We start from the raw sequence: 20,690 nt of genomic DNA, 5'->3' as shown, positions 1-20,690 counted from the left end.
CATGAGACTGAGAAAGTCCTTGGTTGGAATAAACATTACTTAGCAACAACTAAAAACATCGGTGTTATCAGCGTTGTTCCCAGGCTGAAAGTTAAAAAACACAGCACTGCACCAGCTACTAAGCAGGAGAAAAATGACTGCTATAGCTGAACCCAGGACAACCCCCAAAGTGCTTTCTGCAAAGGAATTCATTAATCAGAGTAGCACAAGAAATAAGCAAGTGAAGTCCATAAAACAGAACCATTCTCATCTTCAACTTTCAACGAAAAAATTTATTTACAATAGAGAATTTCATTTCAGTGACATGCATTTCCTTTTTTTTCTTCCATTTTTAATTTTATTTTACAAATCAGCAAATGCAGATAAAGTTTATGCTCCTTAAGGCAAGAGTCCCCATGCAAGTAATACATGTTTATATTAAATCCAAAAGACATCCAACATGGGAACTCATGTACAAAGGGAAGGCTAGGATCAGCAATTTGTAATTTCTTAGAGAACTTGACAATCTCCCTGATACAGGAACTTTGAGATCAACTTGCTATGAATTATACTATGAAAATGCAAACAATAGCAAGAAATTCTGATAGTCATCTGAGTACTGCATACAATTAAATCAACTTTATTTAGAAAGAAAATACAGTAGTGCATACGAAAAAGTGAAAATATAACCTGTCCACATAAATGTATGGACATCAGTGTGCCAATGGTCATATTGCACTCAATATTGAAGTCCAGAAATTTGGTTAGAAGTTAGCTTTTCCCCATTTTGGCAATCAGTTCATCACAAATCTTTGTTAATTCTTCTATCTCTTTATTCTGGAAAATAAAAGGCATTATTAAGAATTTGGGAGAAGTTGGGATAATGAAGTTCTCTCCAGTACTGAGAACAAAATATCTATACATATAGAGAGACATATGTACGTATATTTTTATATATATACATAGTACAGCTACTTATAGTGCATTCAAACACTATGCTTACTTATTTCCATATACATCTCCTTTGCCTTCATAACAACTTAGCACTAAAGCAGATATAGCTTTACAGCAGTTATTCCTAGCATAGAATAACAACACACAGTGTAAATGTATTTCTAGGCTGCACTTTTAGAGCATTATTTTCACCCTGTTTGTCAGGGGCTCTAAGCAAGGACGAGCTGTACTGTACTGAAAACAAGCTCCTTTGCTGTGTGGGAGAACAGGAGATATAAACAGGGATTTCCTACAGCTCTTTTTGCCTTAAGCTGTATAGATCAATGTATCTGATCATTTTGTCTATGTTAACGTAGTGGAGGCACATAAGCCAGCATTGGAATTACATGTTTCACTTAATTTTGGTCACCCTGTTCTGCATTAAAAAAGCTAAACGGCTGTTTACCTTTTGTTCCAGTGTTCTTTCCAACGCATCCACTTTGAGCTGCTCTTTACGAAGGCTGGCCTGGTACGCTGCTTGCTCTTGCTGAGCCTTGCCTCTCACTTGTGCAATTTCAGCATTGGCTCTAGAAAAACATAGATTTGTGTCACATCATGTTCTATACAGGGAAGGACAGCAGGTAGCAAAGGATGGACCATGTCTTAACAGATGCATGTCTTGGAAAGTATTCTGAGACTTGTCCCTAGAGGCTTTCCACGACTCCCTCTCTTGCTCAGCAGAGGCTGCAAAGCCTTTACTTAATGTCTGTGCCATCTCCTCCATGCTTCTCTCAGATATCTGTGCTGGGGTCACAGATATCACTTCGATAGAAATGTTTTATGGCAGCTTCTAAACATGACCTCCAGATCTTACAGAGCAGGCTCATAACTGGGACAACAGCTGGAAAGCAAATCCAAGTTTTACTTTGTTGTAGGCACTGATCAATCCTAGTGACATTTTGGAAACATTTTTTGGGTCTAGGGGACTGTATATGAGTCCTGAATGGAATTCCTGGAAATGCTTAACTGGCCATTACATGGAAGCATATAAAAAAAAGTCAACCAGAGCTGCCTCTCTGTGGCTTAAGCCACAACCTGATGTTCTCTCCTTAAGGGTGATTTAAGGAGTTAATATCCACGCACATCTGGCATGATTCTTTTGTATGACTATTCCTTGTCACCCTCAGCACAAGTTGGGCTGATCCAGCTCAGGTAACTGGTGTTACTGAGGAGAAACTAACTCTGCACTGAAAGGGCTGAGCTGCACTTACGTGTTCTGCTCTGCTGACTGATGCAGGGGCACTAATACAGCACAGGGGCAATAGCAAATCTCTGGGGGCAGGAATACTGGCTGCAGGTGCAAATATCTGAGAACATCCCTCTACTGCTGCATAAACCTAGCTAATGGCTTCCTTCTTCCCTGGAAAATATGTTAAAGAAACATGAAGACATTTGATAAAGATAGAAATTTAAGGTGTTCTGTGTGGTCAGGAGCTGGTAGAAACATCAGCACATCACAGGAATACTCATTATGGTGTTTCATTCCACCCTCCATCCCAGAGCAACCTGTGCTCTGTGTACTGAAGGAGCAGGTTTGGGATGCAAGGTCCATCCAAGAATACTCCTGCAGCATGAACTCCTGAAGAGAGATGTGTACAATCAGTTACCTGTCCAGTTTTTCCTCAGCGTGAATTTTGAGTGCTTGATACCTCTGCTCTTCCTTCTTCACTCGTGATAAATACTCCTGCGCACATTTCTTTAACACTTCTTCATTCTAAAGTGAGAAGATTACATTCAATATAATGTAATTCAAGTGGTTGAAGTGGAGGACAGGCACCTATTTGTGGGAGTTACACTCAGATATTATAAGAGCTGCAGTCTAACACTGACACCCTGCATAGAACAGCTATCTGATGCAGTATTACACAGTGCAAAAGGCTTTACAGTTCTGTTTGCATTGATACATGGCTTCAATCCTTCATCCGAGGATAACATTATGTCATGCACTTTAGACATAGCCTCTGACTTGAGGAGTTCACATCCTAGATTTGAACAGAATGCTCAGACCAGAAGCCAGCCCTGGCATGGGCTCAAGTCACAGAATCCCAGACTGGTTTGTGTCGGAAGGGAGCTTAAAGCTCATCCAGTTCTGACCCCCTGCCACGGGCAGGGACACCTTCCACTAGAGCAGGTTGCTCCAAGCCCCTGTGTCCAACCTGGCCTTGAACACTGCCAGGGATGGGGCAGCCACAGCTTCTCTGGGCACCCTGTGCCAATGCCTCAGCACCCTCACAGGGAAGAGCTTCTGCCTCAGAGCTCATCTCAGTCTCCCCTCTGGCAGGTTAAAGCCATTCCCCTTGGCCTGTCCCTACAGGCCCTTGTCCAAAGCCCCTCTCCAGATTATGTGACATCTACTGAAGTCGCAGTGTCACAGATGGGAGCAAGGTGCTCCTGTGGAAAATCTCCATCTTTTTAAAGCTATTCCAAAGGGAAAGCACAAATGAGCAGTCATGTTCTCCCTCCCCCAGCACACTGCAGTCTAATGTAGTACATCAGATTCAACTGGAAACAAAGTCCTGCCTTCTGTTAAGCAGAACTGGTACACACGAGGGCCTGCTCTGCTTTGCTCTTTGAAGGAGGGGACTTTAACAAGACTCACCTTCCGAAAACCCTCCAATACTTCTTTCATTTTCTCGTATCTCCTGAAAAGATCCGCCAGTGACTTCTCCACTGAGTTCAGATCTGCCAATGCTTGTTCCTTCTCCACTATCAGCTGCTGAACAGTGTGGTGGGAGACAGATTTCTCTCTCTGTTCATCCTCTGTTAGAAAGAAGGGGAGGGAAAACAGTGATTTTAGAAAGGGTAAGACTAGTAAAAGAATACTGATGTCACTATCATCTATAGTTTCAACTCTACTGTGCTCTATGTTGTGGATTAGTAAGTTTGCAGGATCCAAATAAAAGTCTCTTTTATGTAAACACGCAATCCTGTTTTGGGAAAAGGTTGCTAAATACAGTATATTCAAATATTTTGATGCTGGAGAAAAATGTGAATCTCTCTCTGTACTGCTGATTTATTGCACTCTGAACTCAGCTGTTCCCATGAGAAAGACTGATGTTGGATTTCCCTCCTTGGCCTGAAGATGCGCTAGCTGAAAGACAGGACATTTATGCATATTACTAGCACTGGCAATAAATTATGGGCCATTGCTGATACATGCCTGTCATCTCCTGGCATCTCTCCTAATCTTTACAAACAAGGCACTTTGCTCAATGGAATTCAACTCTTAATTCTTCCCTTGGAAAAGAGTGTTTTGCAAACTCTCATTCTGCAGCAAGTGGCAGGAAGGAAATCGAACACTATATAGAATTTCTAAGTTCTGGTCTGCAGAGAGCATCTTCCAAGCGTCTCCTGTGTATAGTTAAATTTAATGCAGGGACAGAGGCAGGGATAGTGGAAACAGAAATCCAAATCCATATGGGAGAGAACTTTTCAAAGGAATTGACCTACTAGTAAATTGGAATACCCATATGACACTGGAAAAGAAGGTCTGGCCTTGCCTTCCAAAATGCTTCACTGTTTGCTTCATACCCTAAAATGTGATTCGTGTGTCCATCTTTTAAAGGCTACTTTGAAATGTACTGAAATGAAAACCAACCCACAAAATATAGCAGCTTTATTACCTTTTTCTTTTGTCTTTGATGCAAACTAAAATAAGGTAAGTTCTCCCATGTAAAAAGCACGGGACATTTGAGGAGCTACAACTTTTCATTTAGGCCTTTATATTTTGAAATATAAAGAACTAAATGAGAGTTTACTTTTTTATTTGAATAGAAATCTTAACTTGAATTAAGTATTTCATAGTGCTGCTCGGCTCTGAAATGTCAGAGTTGATACTGTCCATTCCCAAACTGAGATTAATCTCTTCCTTTTGCATATTCAGCCCTTTTATACACCTTTTTCCTAGCCTAACCTGGCCCAGAGCAGCGACGACGCTCATGTTGGTAATGTGCTGTGCTCCTCTGCACACTCCTCACAGCATCTTGCTTGGGCAGAGCCTGACCTGAGGTTATTTTGCTCTATGTGTCACAGGAGACCGAAAGGGCCAGAGAAGCTCTCAGGGCCTGCACTGAGTTTGCAGCATTGGAAATTGTAACACCTTTATTTTACTGGTGAACAAACACCTTGAACTGACAAATCCTGCTGCATCAGTTTGATAACATTTAATATTTCATAGTAAATAAACATTCTTTTCTATTCTACCTTCTTAAAGACACTCTGTGATCACATGTAATGTCAAAATTAATGTAATCTCAAGTAAAATGAGAAAACCATTTGTCATCCCTTTATTTTTCTAAACCTGAGAAGTTGTCACCTTGTGTGTTCCAGCATAAGATTTGGTTAATCACGCTGGAGATTACACGCTCTCTAGCTTAATTCCAAAACCCTTACTGGCAGGATCCTGCTCTCTGGCAAAACCTCTGTTGTCACAGCTCTGTGCAGGGGAAAGGAATCCATCTGCACGATCATGTAATGTACTTAAATGCCTTTAATGCCACAACTTCACTTTTTCTGCTGTCTGTGGTATTTTAGCAACTTCCTCCTTTTTTGTTTCTAGGGCAAGCTACACAGTTAGTCCATGACTCACTCCCTCACGACTACCGAGCTCTTCCTGTTCCCTCCCAGTGCATCCTCCTCTCTCTTCGGCTGGACCAGCTCCTCAAATACTCATCCCCCAGCTCCACTTCCACTTGCACATGGGAATTAGGGGCAGGTAGCATCCAATGCTCCCCCCCCTTCTCCTCTCCCTTCCCCTACATCCTAAAGGTGTCCACGGACTGGGGAGAAACTCTAAGGAGAAAACAGGAATTTATGTTGGTGGAGCGACATATAAATTGAAAAAGAGGTAAACTTTCATATAAATTGAAAGTTTCCAGTGAGCCTTAGGGAAAGGGCACCTGATAATCTCAGTTAAGAAACATTTAAACCCCAAGTGGTTAAATACTACAGAAAACAGAAGCTGACATCTGGCTGGAGGGGGACAGGAAGATCTACGTGATATTTTCTAAACTGCAATTTAGCTTTAATGAAAAAGCTGCTTAGTGCTGATATCAGTTTGCCAGTCAATTCTTAGTTAAGCAGTTACAGATACTTATTTCTAAAGGTATTTATGAGGTTATGTGGTTAAAATATTTGAATTCAATGGCTTCCATGTCTGCAACACACACTGTCCGTGGCTCACCAACAATAACAACAGGATGCTCAGGACTAACACGATCCAAATTGACAGAATCAGAGCACCACCGCAGCAGATCCGCTTTCAGGCTCAGCTCAGAATTACTTACATTACTTAATGGGAATGCAGCAAACAGAGAACAAAAGGCAAAAGAAATGAAAAATGCCAAATGCAGGTGTGAAAGTTGGTGAAAAGCTTTACTTACCAGGCTTGCCTGTTTTGTTTTTGCAAGCAAATAGCAAGAAGCAACAAAAACGGAAGCAAAACAGAAAATCAGGAATTGTTAGGAAAGCAGAAAGTAATGCAACAATCTGTAATGCACAAAGCATAACATCTGTTTGGTTTTCATAATGAGAATTTAATTATGTATTTCAATGTACAAGGATGCATTTTTAACAGAAAAAAAAAACCACCCAACATTACGAATCCATCAAGGAATGGGATTTTGGAAGGGAACTGTGGCTGGTTGTGACCAAGGTGTGTGTAGTGTGGGGTGCAGCAAACACTAGGGTTCCACAGGCTCTGGTCCATGGGACTGTCAGTGCCACGCAGCAGCGAGGGCAAAACTTGGGCAACAGTCAGCAAAGCAGTAGCACAAGCAGCAGGCCAGCCTGGAGAGCCTGTTCTTTTTAATCCCCAATCCTCAGCAGAAACAAGAACGTGTTGGAGGTTGAGGCAGTGTAAGGAAAAAAAGGAAAAATAGTGAAAGCACCAGTACAAAAATATGCAAAGAGCCAGTAACAGAGGTCTATACACCGACAGCTTGCAAGCACTGGCTGTACAGAGCGTGGCATCAAACTAATTGCATAAACTAAGTCAGGTAATATGGGGTTCTGTATATGTCAGCAAATACTAGACCTTCCACAGCCCTTGAAATCAAAGGGAAATAGTTTGCAATGCATACTTTCAGTGCCTTTTTAGGCAAACATACACAATCATATCACAATAATCACCTTTTAGCAGTCTTCTAATACCTAAAGGGGCTAGGAGAAACCTGGAGAGGGGCTTTGGACAAGGGCCTGTAGGGACAGGACAAGGGGAATGGCTTTAACCTGCCAGAGGGGAGATTGAGATGAGCTCTGAGGCAGAAGCTCTTCCCTGTGAGGGTGCTGAGGCGCTGGCACAGAGTGCCCAGAGAAGCTGTGGCTGCCCCATCCCTGGCAGTGTTCAAGGCCAGGTTGGACACAGGGGCTTGGAGCAACCTGCTCTAGTGGAAGGTGTCCCTGCCCGTGGCAGGGGTTGGAACTGGATGAGCTTTAAGGTCCCTTCTAAAACAAACCAGTCTCGGATTCTCTATAATGTTACTATGGAATATTTTCAATATTCATTATACATACCATTGGCAACCTATAGAAAGCTGAGGAAGACCTATAAACCACCCTGAATATTCATTAAAGGGATTTATGAAATGGGTTCACCCTGTAATGTCCTCCTAACAGGGCTGTATAAATAGCTCAGGAGGGTTAAATGATAAATAGAAATAACACAGATATTTCTTTTGTTAAAATACATATTTGCTTCAGCATTAAGGCATTATTGTGATAACAGTTCAGTGAATATATGCAAATAGCACACAGACAATGACTTTCCTCTACAATGTGGCATTTGGATGAGCAAATTCCTTTAGCAGAAGGGACAGTAATTTACAACAAATGAGAGGAGAAAGTGGGACAATTAGATCAAAAATTTACATTAAATGCAGGGAGAAGCAGCCTCACATTTAATGCAAAATTTGCATACAGCTCTAATTAGCACATGCTTTCTGTGTCACTGTTGTTGCTTCAGTTCCTCTGCAGATGGACAGCAAATCACATTATTTATAGCCATAGATCTTAAAACCTTGCCCTAGATCATCTGAAAGACTCTGACTGATCGTCTGAATTTGAAGCTTACAGATTATTCTATTTCCTTATTGATCAATGGCCCAATGTTTTAATTATCTTTGATTTCTTTGCAACAAGACAAAATGGTAATGGCAGAACTTACTATGTATGCCTTGGACTTAGGACCCCTAGTCCATACCTTCTTGTTACACTGTGTCCTCACAATCTGATTATTTTCTTTTTAATCTGTTTCTCAAAAATAGAATTTGAATTGTTATCAAACCCCCTTCTGTTGCTATATGCATATGCTTGGGAAAAAAGGACAGGTCCTATGTTCACTGGTGTGAATCGCCAGGCTCAGGGATGAAGCTGTACTAGTCGTACATTGAGTGTAAACCAAAATGAGTTAAGTTCTTTGCATACTCTGGACACTCCTACTTATAACACTTGCACGATGAGAACGACAGACACTACGTCAGAAGGCAGGCAAGTTGGCTCAGTTGTACATACAGAAAGCAGCAGAGGCATAACACCATAGAGAATGAAGTCAGGCATATTATTATTGTATATTATTCATTACCATATTTTAATGATTATTGATATTATTGTGAAATTTATTGTTATAATTATGTATTTATAGACCCATTTTTCCCTTCTTAAAACTTCAACTTAAAAGGAAGTTGGGGTGTCTCCCAACATCTGGGAAATGTAGGAAGGCAGCAAAAGCACCAGGTATTAAACTACTTCCCTCCACTCTCTTTAGATGAAAAAAAGCAAATTTACTACAAACATGTAAATACAACTCAAGCACTAATCAAAAAAAAACCAAAAACCCAAAACACCACAAAACCCAAAACAACAACAACAACAACAAAAAACCCCAAAAAACAATTTAAAAGAAACAAAAATTTGGGGGTCACATTATAATGACTGCAGATGAGGGGACTGCCAAATCTCAAAGGGGCAAACCAATATGGTATGTTCATAACTGTAATAAAAATCCTTCCCTGTTCAAAAGCTTTTAGATAGACGCAGGTGTGCCTGTTGCGCTCCTGGCACATCGTGCCCTCAGTGACAGCTCTCTCAGGGGGAATAAGAGGAATAATTTCTTTCTATTTCCCAATAAACACAGTGCAAACAGGCTACATTTATCATGCTCCCTGCTTGTGGATATAATTCGCTTTTCTTTTGCATCTCACAGCCCAGATTTAACTCCAAGGCCACTCCCAATGGCTTTTAACATTTCACAGCTCTTTGCTGCCTTACTTGAGCTTGCCCAGATGAGCTCAGCCCTGCTTTCTCCTCAGCCACAGCTTCTTTTCCTGCTTTTCCCATCAGTTTTGACCATAGAGAACCCATGACCCCACTCAGCCGGGAGAAAGCTCGAGCTGAAGCAGCACAGGGCAGCACAAGCCACCGGTGCTTTCTATAGCCAGACTAAAGAAAAGAGCTTTGGAAATCTTATGAGGAGGCTTTAAAATCACACCCCAAGGGCCAGACTTCCTGTGCCAAGGAAGCACGAGTCCTGCAACCTCTGATTTTGAAACGCTACTTCACGTAGTGTTTTTCATTGGTGGAGTATGCTGTTAACAAAGATGTTTTCTAATTATTGTGAAGTCAAACATGTCATAATTTAGACCTTAAAGGAGACCTGTATGTAGGTAAAGAAGTGGGGAGGTGGACTGGCCTTTCATAATCTCTCAACTGGGATTTGAGTTAATCTAGGTTTTGGTTTGACCAATGCACTTAGCACAGATAATCCTGGTTGTTGTAAAGAGCTAAATTCGGTATCTCCTGTTAAACAGCCGGGATGACTAAAGGGTTTTTAGGTCATTGACAGTCTCTCCTGGAGATACCCATGAATTCTGGGTAAAGCATTTGAACATGCTTCCTATGGGACTGTTCACTTTGATGCAGAAGAAAAAGCCTTGACCTTTCTGTATTACCTGGACTGCCTCGGGGCCTACTTTCTGTAAAACAAAGCCCTGGCTTCCCATCAAGCCCTGGCAGCACATGCTGGTGTCCTCAGATGCATTCCCAATTCCCAGCAGCATCAGCAGATGTGGCTAGCATTAAAATGGAGCCCACAGACTTCAATCACATTTCTAGGCTCTCTTCAGAAAATCAGAGCAGAAACACCTACCTATCATCTGAGCAATCGTCTTCTCATATTCTGAAACTATTTTCCTGTAAGAGGGAAAAAAACAAAACATGTTTTTTGGCAAACATCATAATTGCTAATGCTTACTTAGAAAATCATGCTACTGAATAACTTATGGTTATTATGGTATGTTAAAAGGAGCGTATGAAAGTTAGACAAAGGATGCCAGGAGGGACCCTTCATCAGGGACTGTAGTGATAGGACAAGGGGGAATGTGTTCAAACTTAAACAGGGGAAGTTCAGGTTAGATATGAGAAGTTCTTCTTTACTGTGAGGGTGGTGAGGCGCTGGCACAGATTGCCCAAAGAAGTGGTAAATGCTCCATCCCTGGCAGTGTTCAAGGCAGGTTGGACAGAGCCTTGGGCAACATGGTCTAGTGTGAGGCGTCCCTGCCCATGGCAGGGGGTTGGAACTAGGTGATCTTAAGGTCCTTTCCAACCCAAACGAGTCTATGATTCTATGACTTTTATACCTGAATAACAAATAAAACTGACAGTTTAAACGTTGCACCTCATTTTTCATTCTCCATGTAAATCAATACAGGTCAGGGGAGGAAAAAGAGATTGCTTTGAAACAAATTCTGTTATTCGAAGCATGCCCAAAGTACATTACCAATCATGTTTTTAATATAAACATTATCACATTGTCTAATCTAAGAGTGCAGAGTCTGAGTTTTCCATCGCTTTCTCCCCACTTCACCATGTTCGTATTTGCTTATTTCAAAAGCAAATGGTAAGTAAAGTTATAATTTGTAGCAAGTAAACTGAACAGGAGTATAACTGGCCCTTATCCAAAATATATCTAATCTTCCACTCTCCAAAACTAACTAACTGATCCATTAGCACTTAAAAGAACAAGACCAAAATACCCAATTATGCAGCACAAAATCCATCCTGTCCTATTTCCCAAATCTGTTTTTGAAACAGAGGTGGCAAAATGTAACTTTTAAGATTATTTCATTTCATATACTCACAGTAGGCTTTGAATTTCCTTCTTGAAAAGAGGTTAGCCAAAATAAGCAGATTAAATGTGATTTAGAAAGATGATCCATCCCTTCCCAGAGCCAAATAAAGCTAATGAAACGAGACTAGCTTGATCTGTGCTTTGATTCATGAGCCACATAGGACTGTGTATGAAAAACAAAATTACCCCACACTTCATCTGAAGTGGATATTCAAAATAGTTCGCTGGTATTTGAATACGTCTCTTTTGAAGTCTTAGCTTGCTTTCACTTGCTCCATTTTAGAGAACTTGGTGAGGTTACAGAAGAGATGTGGGAAAATGCTGAGACAAAAGTCAATAAGGAAAGGAGAAGATTGTGGAGCTCCCACATAACTAATGCAGTAACTCCAGCACTGCACAAATCTGAACCACAAACAGAGTCCAGAAACACCCTGAGAAGGCCACTTGCCCCAAAGGTCAGTAGGGTCTCACTTACCCTGGTTCTGCAGAGCACTCAGCAGAGCAGGGGCTTTACAGCTGCATATCCTACTGACCTTGCTCAGGCTTCATGTAGAAACCAATTTTGGCACCTGGGCAAGAACACATCCCTGCACAGCTCCAGCTGCTGCCTCCACTGGGATCTGCTTGGATGCTGCTTTCCCTGCTGTCAACCCTGTTGTTTTAATTTGCTTTTTTTTATTTTTAACCATAAATGACACTTTTGAGAGCAAAGATAGCTGCAAGGATTGCCCTAACAGGTAGGGATTGGTTTCATGTCCAAAGAAGATTACCTCAAAAGCCTGATGTAAGCAATTAGGATTTTAAAACCATATCATATCCTTGTAAAACCAGGCACTTTTAGGACATTTTATCATCTTAGGAGATGGAGCCAAGGACTCAGAGCAATGAACATGACATTAAATACTATCAACACTACAGCACTTCCCAGCCTAGGCTGCACCATGGAGGTCAGCAGCAAAGTGAAATAACATTATCTGTTTCTGGCTTTCATCAGCCAACACCCCCAAGTCCTTCTCCTCAGGGCTACCCTCAATCCAGTCCCTTTCCAGCCTGTGTTTGTTTGGGATTGCCCTTGTCCACATCCTGGCACTTGGCCTTATTGAACTGCAGGAGGTTCACACAGTCCCACCTTTCCAGTGTGCCCAGGTCCCTCTGGATCCCATCCCTTCCCTCCAGCATATCAACCGAACCACACAGCTTGGTGTTGTTGGCAAACCTGCTGAGGGCGCACTCAATCCCACTGGCCATGTTGCCAACAAAGATGTTGAACAGGATCGGTCCCAGCACCAATCCCTGAGGGACACCACTCATTACTGGTCTCCAGTTGGACATTGAGCCATTGACCACAACTGTTTGTGTGCGACCATCCAGCCAATTCTGTATCCACCAAGTGGTCCATCCATCCAATTCATGTTTCTCCAATTTAGAGACAAGGATGTCATGCAGGACAGTGCCAAATGCTTTGCACAAGTCCAGATAGATCCCTTCACTCCTTGCTTATCATTATGTGATATCTAATTACTGCATCTCTAATTTCCCACATGTGGACAGTTTCAACATTTAATCTTCCAAGAGAAATCTTTATGCACACATCCACATTTTAGCACTTTGTGACAATATTAGCCTGATATTTTTTTCACCCATGTGTTCTAGGGATGTACCTGTGGGAAATTTGGCTTAGATAATGTGGTTTTTCCAAATTCAATCTTATGGAGGGTGTAGACACACAAGCAAATTGCTGTGAGGCAGAGGAAGGTACACATCTACAGTGTGCCAGCCACTCTGTGTCAGCCTCTGCTCTCCTTTGACTAAGGAATAAGCAACCTCTGTCAGTGCCCACTGGCAGCCGGCGGACACGTGCACTCACAGAACAGACCAAATACTGCACTTGAGTGTGTGTTAAACGCTGAGACATTCCTTACACAGTTCCTAATGTTGTTCATTCCTTGTTTTGCTTCCTCAGTTTAAGTGCTTGCAGCAGCTCCTTTCCATTTTGCCTCATTATGCATTTGAGGGCAATGCCAGGGTTTTGTTTCCTTGCCCAAGCAGAGCACACGAGGGGAGAGAGCTCAGCAGGGTGCTGAGAGATGCTTTCTGAAAGAACTAAAGCCCTTGCCTTCTGCAGATGCTTCTCTTAAGATGCTTTGGCTCCAAGCCCTGTGCTGCACTATTCAAATCTGCCATGTGCCACTCCTGGCATCCATGCTGGCGTTCACTGAGTTCTGCACCACAGTTCCCTTTTACCCTTACTCCTTAAGTGCAGTTTTCCTGCATATAAGCAGGAATTACATATGCAGGTCATCACTTGACACAGCTCATTTGCTTTAGCTTTAAAACCCCAAGACATTAAATTTTAGGTGCTAGAACAGAAGTGATGTTGAAGAAAATTCTGTCTCAGAAGTGATTGCAGACATTATTACTTAAAAGAAGGATGCTAAAATAATCTGACCGTTTCCTTTTATTTATGATTTAAGGAGTGGATGGGTTTTCTGTTTATTTGAAGGTAGAAAATAATCGGCTTTAAAGCTCCAAGAAATACTTTTATACATTCTCTTTTGCAAGTGATGATTTCCTCTGATTCAGATTGATGAACAGGTGAAGATCATTGGTGAAATGAGAAAAATCCAAGACAACTATTGCTTAAGTAAAAATCAAGGTTTGTGTGTGCAGTAACTGAAAAATCAGCTCAGTTCAAAGAAAAGGGGGAGGAATCTCCTTGAAAGTCAAGGCTCAGATGCCACAGTGGTTCATTTGCAAGAAATGGTTTTCTACTGGCAACTGGGTTTTTGTTTTCTATTGTTAAAAACCTGTTACAATAATGTCCTGTATTACTCACACCTATCTGCAGACCTTCACATTCTTTCTCTGTTGGCAAAACTATTTGTGGAGAGTGTGTCGTGGTTTAAATTATGACAGAGTGGATTTTAAATCAGCATGTGTATACCTCTGCCAGTTCTGCAGGTGGATTCATTCAGTCAGGCAACAGAAACATCCGTATGCAATTCATGAGAGAATTCACAGCACAAACTGGAGGAAATTCTTTTCTACCATTAACCTAGACTAAGACCTCTCCTATCTCAGTATTTTGGTGATGTAAATGAGATTAGCAACATAGAAGTGTACAATGATCACCCTGAAGAGTGGTACCCACCATGCAGAGCAAAGGCAACATATCAGTTTAGGATCAATCCAAAGCCTGCAGTTAAAAATAACCAAGCAAGTTCAGCTAACCCAAACAGCTGCACAATCATGGTACTCTGTGTGGTGTCCACAGGCTGAAAGGAGACTCTCTGTCAGTGTGTGATTAGTGACAAGTTAATAACCCACCTCATTTCCATCACTTCCCTTCTGCTTTCTTCATATTTGTCTTTCCACTCAGATACTTCCCTTTCCTTGGCCACAATCTGAAACAAAGCAAGCAAAGGAAAAAAATCTCACAATAAAACCAAGTGATCCATTAAATAGGAAATTAAATAACTGTACAATATTTGATTTAGTATCACCTTTTAATTATCAGAGGTATAGTTTTCAAGCGCATAATGAGTTCAAATATAAGCATCCCCGGTGATTATTTTCTTTTTCAGACTGCAAGGTGCAATTAAATAAGTTTGGATGTGAAATCATACTCAAGTTTTGAAAAACTAACTCAGGAAAGTAGATGCAATATTCTTGTTTCATGTTTCATTCCTGATTATAACAAGGACACTCGTCAAGAAATACTGTATCGCACTACACCGTGTCTGATTTGACCTGGCGCTAAACCTGAAACATTTCTGTACAGGGGTTTGGAACATGGTCCCCTGGTTTGTCTTCCAAGGGGGTTCTACTGCTTCTGTCTGTGTATTCAGGGCTGACAGTCCATGACATTTTATACCCAAGGATTGTGTTCCTTGGTGCTCCTTCCACACAATCATAAAGTTTGGAACACTCTAACACTAAATTGCACCCATTTTTAAACTGTCACTATTAGCCAGACTAATCTTATATGTAGCTTTGTAAAATACACTATTTTATTCCTATTTCTAGCACCTGACTATTTTTATGTAATTACACAGCAATATCAAGATGCACAGAGTACACTTGAGGTTAAAACCAATAAAGATTTATTTTCATATAATGTCTGCTCTTCACTAATGTCACATAAAGAAAAACTTACAGCATAGTGCCTTTTGCCTCTAGCGTGGCTTTAGCACGGCTGAGAATGGCTTCAAGAATAGAACAAGTGTCTGTAATACGAACGATTTGGGAGAAAACAGGAAAGAAGGAAACCACAAGGGGCACATATTTCCTCTTTCCAAATTGTGAAGAAAATTACCTCTGCTCTGGCGAGTCGTAGTGCAGAGTCTAAGTCTTGCTGGGGGTAGAGGAGACCTGTGGTGCTTTCTGCATCTGCGGTGCTGATCCGGGAGTACAGCGCACTCTTAGAGATGGAAACATCTGCTGGGATAGCAGGTTCTCTCTGTGTGTTTGTTTTTTTAAATACAAAGAAATGAACCATTAAATACATGTTTAGCTCATATGCTTCCTGGGTGTAGTGCCAGGCACCAGGGTCCTGGGCTAGGACTAGAATCCTGTGCACTACTAAGTTTTAACAGCAATAACACTGACAAGGAACTTTGAATTTATGAAATCATAAAATACATATTTGAGAGCCATAGTAAGCACCGAGAGAGCCATGTTACTCTTATAGAGAGGAAATAAAGGCAGCATCTTGCTACCAATATTTTAAGGTCCTATATTGGAAAACTTTCTGATATGGAAGTTTCATCATAACTTCCACAAGAAATGCACGACAGCAGAGGGAATTAGAATTGGAGACAGAGAGGTTGTTAAGAGGAATTCTGCATCCATAAAAATAGAGTAAGAAACCAGAAGCAAGAGGACAGTTCTCTTAGGTCTGACCTGCCAATATACTGTACCTATCATAAACAGTATTACATTACAAGCATGAATATACAAGTGATGTTGCTGCCCCACTGGTATTTACCATGCGATTAGTAAGTTAAAGGTTTTATTTGCAGCTGCCAATTTTGCTCATGTCAGCAGCTCAGATTAATGCAGAAGGAGAGCAGCACGTGAAGTGAGGAAGGGAGTAGAAAAGAGGTATGTGCCGCTGAAATGCACAAGATGTCTTGCAAACAACTCTAGATACAAACAATCTGAGTTACAGCACATTAAAATCAAGGAGACTGTAAAAGACAGTTAGGAAGATACTAAACAACAAAACCACCACATTTTTAAGACACTATCCATAGCAAACCCCTCTGCAGCAGGTGCCCCACAACAGCTGTATGACCCTGTGTCTCCTACCTATGCTTTGCATCTCACCATCAACCAGCTAACATACTCTGCCTGGCTGGGTATTGCTACTGGAAGCTGTATTAAAAACTATATACAATGCTCACTTGCTCACAGTTCTTGCATAGCCTGGAATAATAGAAAGGATCCAAACCCAATGTTAATTTTGTTGCAATCCCTTTTAAGTCCTCACATTACACCTGATTGAAGAAGCTGTATTAAAAACTACATACGATGCTCACTTGAGACAAATACAGGACTAGACGTTCCAGATATCACATCTGTAGACAACATGGAGAAACCACACCAGCAACATTAAAAGACTAGACAAGCAAATTTAATTAGAGCAAGAATAAGCTAAACAGTACTTAAAACCCATCACACTGTGTCTATATAAGAGGCTCTCACTAATTTGCTTTGGGTTTTTTGTTCATTTTTAAACATGGGAGTGAATTGACTGTTGCTTCTCCCATTTATGGAGCAGGCCATCTCTTTTTTGCTACATTTAGCCATGAACACACAACATAATGATCGATTCCAGTATAATTAGGAGGTACAACCTCAAATCCAGTGGATTTTCCTACACAAGATCTATCAAAGTTAAGATAGATAATTGTATAATAACAGCCTCTATTCTTGAAAGTGTCACCAAATATACAACAACTATACAAGAAAATATACAGCTGGGACACAAGCTCAGACATCTGTGTAAATGCATAAATACAAAGACACATGGTGCTGTCCACAGATCTGAGTAAAGGTAAAAGGGTCAATAAACAAGACTACTGATGGTTCAACTCAGTATCCCAACTTTAAAGAAATATACTTTAGCTCCTCTTCAAACATAAGGCAAGAATAACTGAGAGATAAAGAAAGAACCATTAGATCATCAAAGCTGTCCTTAAAAGAAAGGCCATCCCGAAAATCAATCTGTTGGACTGTATGTATCCTATTTCAAAAGCCTCCTGCAGCTCCATTTGCTGGATCTCATAAAGAGATTGCTGGGAAATATTAATTGTGGCAAAAGAAACACAAGTTTCCTCAAGATCATGTTAAAATGTGTCAAAGTAACTGTCAGGATGATGAATATTTTTAAAGAAAAAAGAATATTTAAAGCATTGAACACATATTTATGCATATGTTTTATAGAGTGCTCAATGCACCTCTAATATTTCTTTAATTCTCTCTTACATTTGAGTAAATTGTACAAAAGAATAGCAATAATGACATGCAAAACAATTTAAAATTTCCAAAGATGACTGCAAAAACTCTCGGAATTTAACCATTGAGCAGAAATGCTTGTGGTGGTGACCCAACCAGTATTGTCCTAACACTGGAAACACTTCACACAAGTCACAATTGGGCTTTTCGGCAGGAGGAACCAGCAGAAGACCTCATGGTTTTACTTCAAAAGCCAATTTTACACAGCTCCAAACTGATGCACCATTCAGGGACTGTTATTTGCTGCTTCCAAATATTCCTATCCTGAGGAAATAATGTAAACTGACCAACAGGATGATGTTATTACTCAAAATAACTGTCAATGCTTCAAGCTGAACACCTAATTGCTGAGAAGGTAAGCAGTTAACTGGGGTAATAATGAGAATAGGGATTTGTAAGTCGCTGAACCTCACAGAGAAAGATTAAATTCTGCAGGGGAATTGCTACCAAATGTAGGTCACTGCAGTCTTAGTGTAAATATATGAGAGCCCAACATGATGCTGCTTCTCTTCCCAGCATCTTTCACAGAAACCAGATACCTGGCCAGAAAGGGAATAAATGCACATTGATGAACCAGCTGCAGTTACCTCGATTCCAGAAGGTCAAAAGGAAAGAAAATAGAGAAAGGCACTGGAATGAAAATGAAAACTCATTTTTATTCAGAGGAATATGTATCTAGCCCTGATGAAAATTAGCTTGCACTTTACAAGAACTCAAATAGTGCTGGGTGTAAATCAAGTGACCTACTCTTTTAACTAATTGATGTGTGTGCAAACAGGTCAATGGAGGCAACACAAGACATATTTATGCTTGCAAATATGTTGAGAAGCAAGTAAAGTCCAAACATAAATTCTCTGCCTGCAAAGTCTTACTAGGAAAAATGATATCCCTGTTTGAAGGAAATATTCCTCCTTCACGATCACGAGAGCCCCCAGAGCTGTGATGCACTAATTACATTTGTGCCAATGCCTTTCCCTTCAGTTTCTCTCCTTTCCTTGGATCTTATTTCACCAACCAACTCTACATCACCTCGGCATTTGGAGGGTGGTGGACGCAAACAGTATCAGCTTTCTGTTCTGTTTTCTTTCTTTCCCATCCCTGGCAGTGTTCAAGGCCAGGGTGGACACAGGGGCTTGGAGCAACCTGCTCTAGTGGCAGGGGGTCGGAATGGGATGAGCTTTAAGCTCCCTTCCAACCCAAATCAGTCTGGGATTCTATGGTTCAAGTTGCACAGGATGTCCTAGAGGAGACTGTCTAATAGAGAAGTGTCAATTGGTCTCAGTGCTGGAAGACAGAAATCTTTGGCAATGTACAAGTAGATGACTAGTCCTGCTGTTGTTGAAGTCTGTGACAAGAAGTTTGGGAGCGGTGAAATAACTTCCCTCTGCCTTGGAACAACAAACTGCACATCCTTATTCTCAGTCCTAGTCCTAGCAGAAAATACTTGCATTTTGCATTGACCTAACTTGCCATAAACAAGTGCTTGCGTCTTTATTTAGCATCCTATTCTGGTTCCCCATCCTGTAATGGTTTAGCAAATGTTAAATGTAATTATACAACATTAAGAAAAGAACTGAGGGCAGCCAACCAAAGGGAATTCTGCCAGTTAGCATCCGAATTTAAGTCGCCACAATCATCTGGTGGGTTCTGTTATCCTTAATCCAGGCCATTGGTCACTGTGGGTCACAAGGGTTGTCATCATAGGCTAATTTAACATCAGCAACCTCCCACTGAAATAGTAAAGTTATACAAGGACAGGAGTCCTTCGCAGCCCAACACGACACCCACAGTATTCAGCTAAAAGCATTCCTATGACTGGACCAACACGGGGCTTCGCGAACATTCAAATGCTGCTGGTTCTCCATCAGAGGGTGGAGTTTTGCTTGTTTTTTCTCTCCTTCTCTTTGCTTACCATTTTTGCTATTCTTGCTATGCGGTTTTATGGCATTTTCTAAAACATCACATGAAATTCATTCCCTGTTCCTAAGTTCTACAGAGTTCATAAGCTTGTTCTAGATAAAAGAAAATGCTTTAATAATGTTAAAAAGCATCTTTAAACTATAACTACACATAAGCAAATACATACTATAGCAGTTCTGCAGCTCAGAATCTGCCCTGGGTAACACACAAGAATTCACAAACATCCATCTAATGATGACAATGGCACATTTTTCTTGATTAGATATAAGATTCTAGCCACATACTTTAATATACCCATAAATCTGAAAGGAGTCAGCTGTCTCAATCCTGGCAGTGTTCAAGGCCAGGTTGGACACAGGGGCTTGGAGCAACCTGCTCTAGTGGAAGGTGTCCCTGCCCGTGGCAGAGGATTGGAACTGGCTGAGCTTTAAGGTCCCTTCCAACATAAACCAGTCTGGGATTCTGTGATTCAGGAATAAAGACGCATTGTGTTAGGAAGCCTTTTTCCCTTGGGAGCTCTATAGCCCTTCCAAACCTGCCGTAGTCCCTTTCTTCAGATGCCTGAAGGCAGAGATGATCGAGTTTCTCGCTTCTAAACTCTGAAGGTCAAGGGGTCTGATTTCAAGCTGAAAACACCAACAAAAGGCAAAATGTCCCTACGGGGAAAATCTATATCAGCTTTATGAGAAATAGGTTTGGTATTGCTTTGCCATCAAACATCTTAGGACAGATCTTGCTGTAGGCAAATGACAGAAGTCCACCTAGATTGCAGAATCTGTCTCCCGCAAAAGGTATGGGCCTGCTTCTTGCCTTCAGATTTGCTTTTTGTTAATCTGGAGGTAGCAGTACTCTGTGAGTGGAGCAGGTGACAGCATTTCTGTGTGCAGCACTGCTTTCAGCATGCTCTTTGGTGTCACACTGGGGTGCGCACAGCTTAGCACTGCACTCTGAGAGCCTTAGTTACCTTGTTAAAGACAAAGCAGCACTCAGTTTCTTAGTCTGTGCACACTCACACACACATGGCAGGCACAAACCAGATACCTTGGAGCAGAAAGAAGACAGGGCAATCTGCCTGGCTAACTTCAATGCTTCTATCCTCATTGCAGCAAACTCTAACTCCTCCTGTCAAGTGTTTGGTTGTGAGCAGTCCACAGAA

At 41.2% G+C, this 20,690-nt stretch overlaps 1 protein-coding gene across 5 annotated transcripts in view; it reads right to left on the bottom strand.

The window, feature by feature from the left end:
- Window positions 1-246: 246 nt before the first annotated feature.
- Window positions 247-20,690, bottom strand: part of TACC2 (transforming acidic coiled-coil containing protein 2) — a 101,988-nt gene continuing 81,544 nt past the window's right edge. For all 5 annotated transcript variants that reach the window (XM_030487483.1, XM_030487484.1, XM_030487485.1 and 2 more), the window contains 7 exons: window positions 15,411-15,554; window positions 14,423-14,499; window positions 10,115-10,158; window positions 3,572-3,732; window positions 2,580-2,686; window positions 1,379-1,499; window positions 247-816 (listed from right to left, as the gene is read on the bottom strand). In XM_030487483.1, the coding sequence (XP_030343343.1) occupies window positions 751-816; window positions 1,379-1,499; window positions 2,580-2,686; window positions 3,572-3,732; window positions 10,115-10,158; window positions 14,423-14,499; window positions 15,411-15,554 (720 nt within the window). In that variant the 3' untranslated portion in view covers window positions 247-750. The remainder of the gene's footprint in view (window positions 817-1,378; window positions 1,500-2,579; window positions 2,687-3,571; window positions 3,733-10,114; window positions 10,159-14,422; window positions 14,500-15,410; window positions 15,555-20,690) is intronic.

Source organism: Strigops habroptila, chromosome 5 (genome assembly GCF_004027225.2).
Source record: "Strigops habroptila isolate Jane chromosome 5, bStrHab1.2.pri, whole genome shotgun sequence".
Taxonomy (NCBI): domain Eukaryota; kingdom Metazoa; phylum Chordata; class Aves; order Psittaciformes; family Psittacidae; genus Strigops; species Strigops habroptila.
This window is presented reverse-complemented; position numbering and strand designations above follow the sequence as displayed.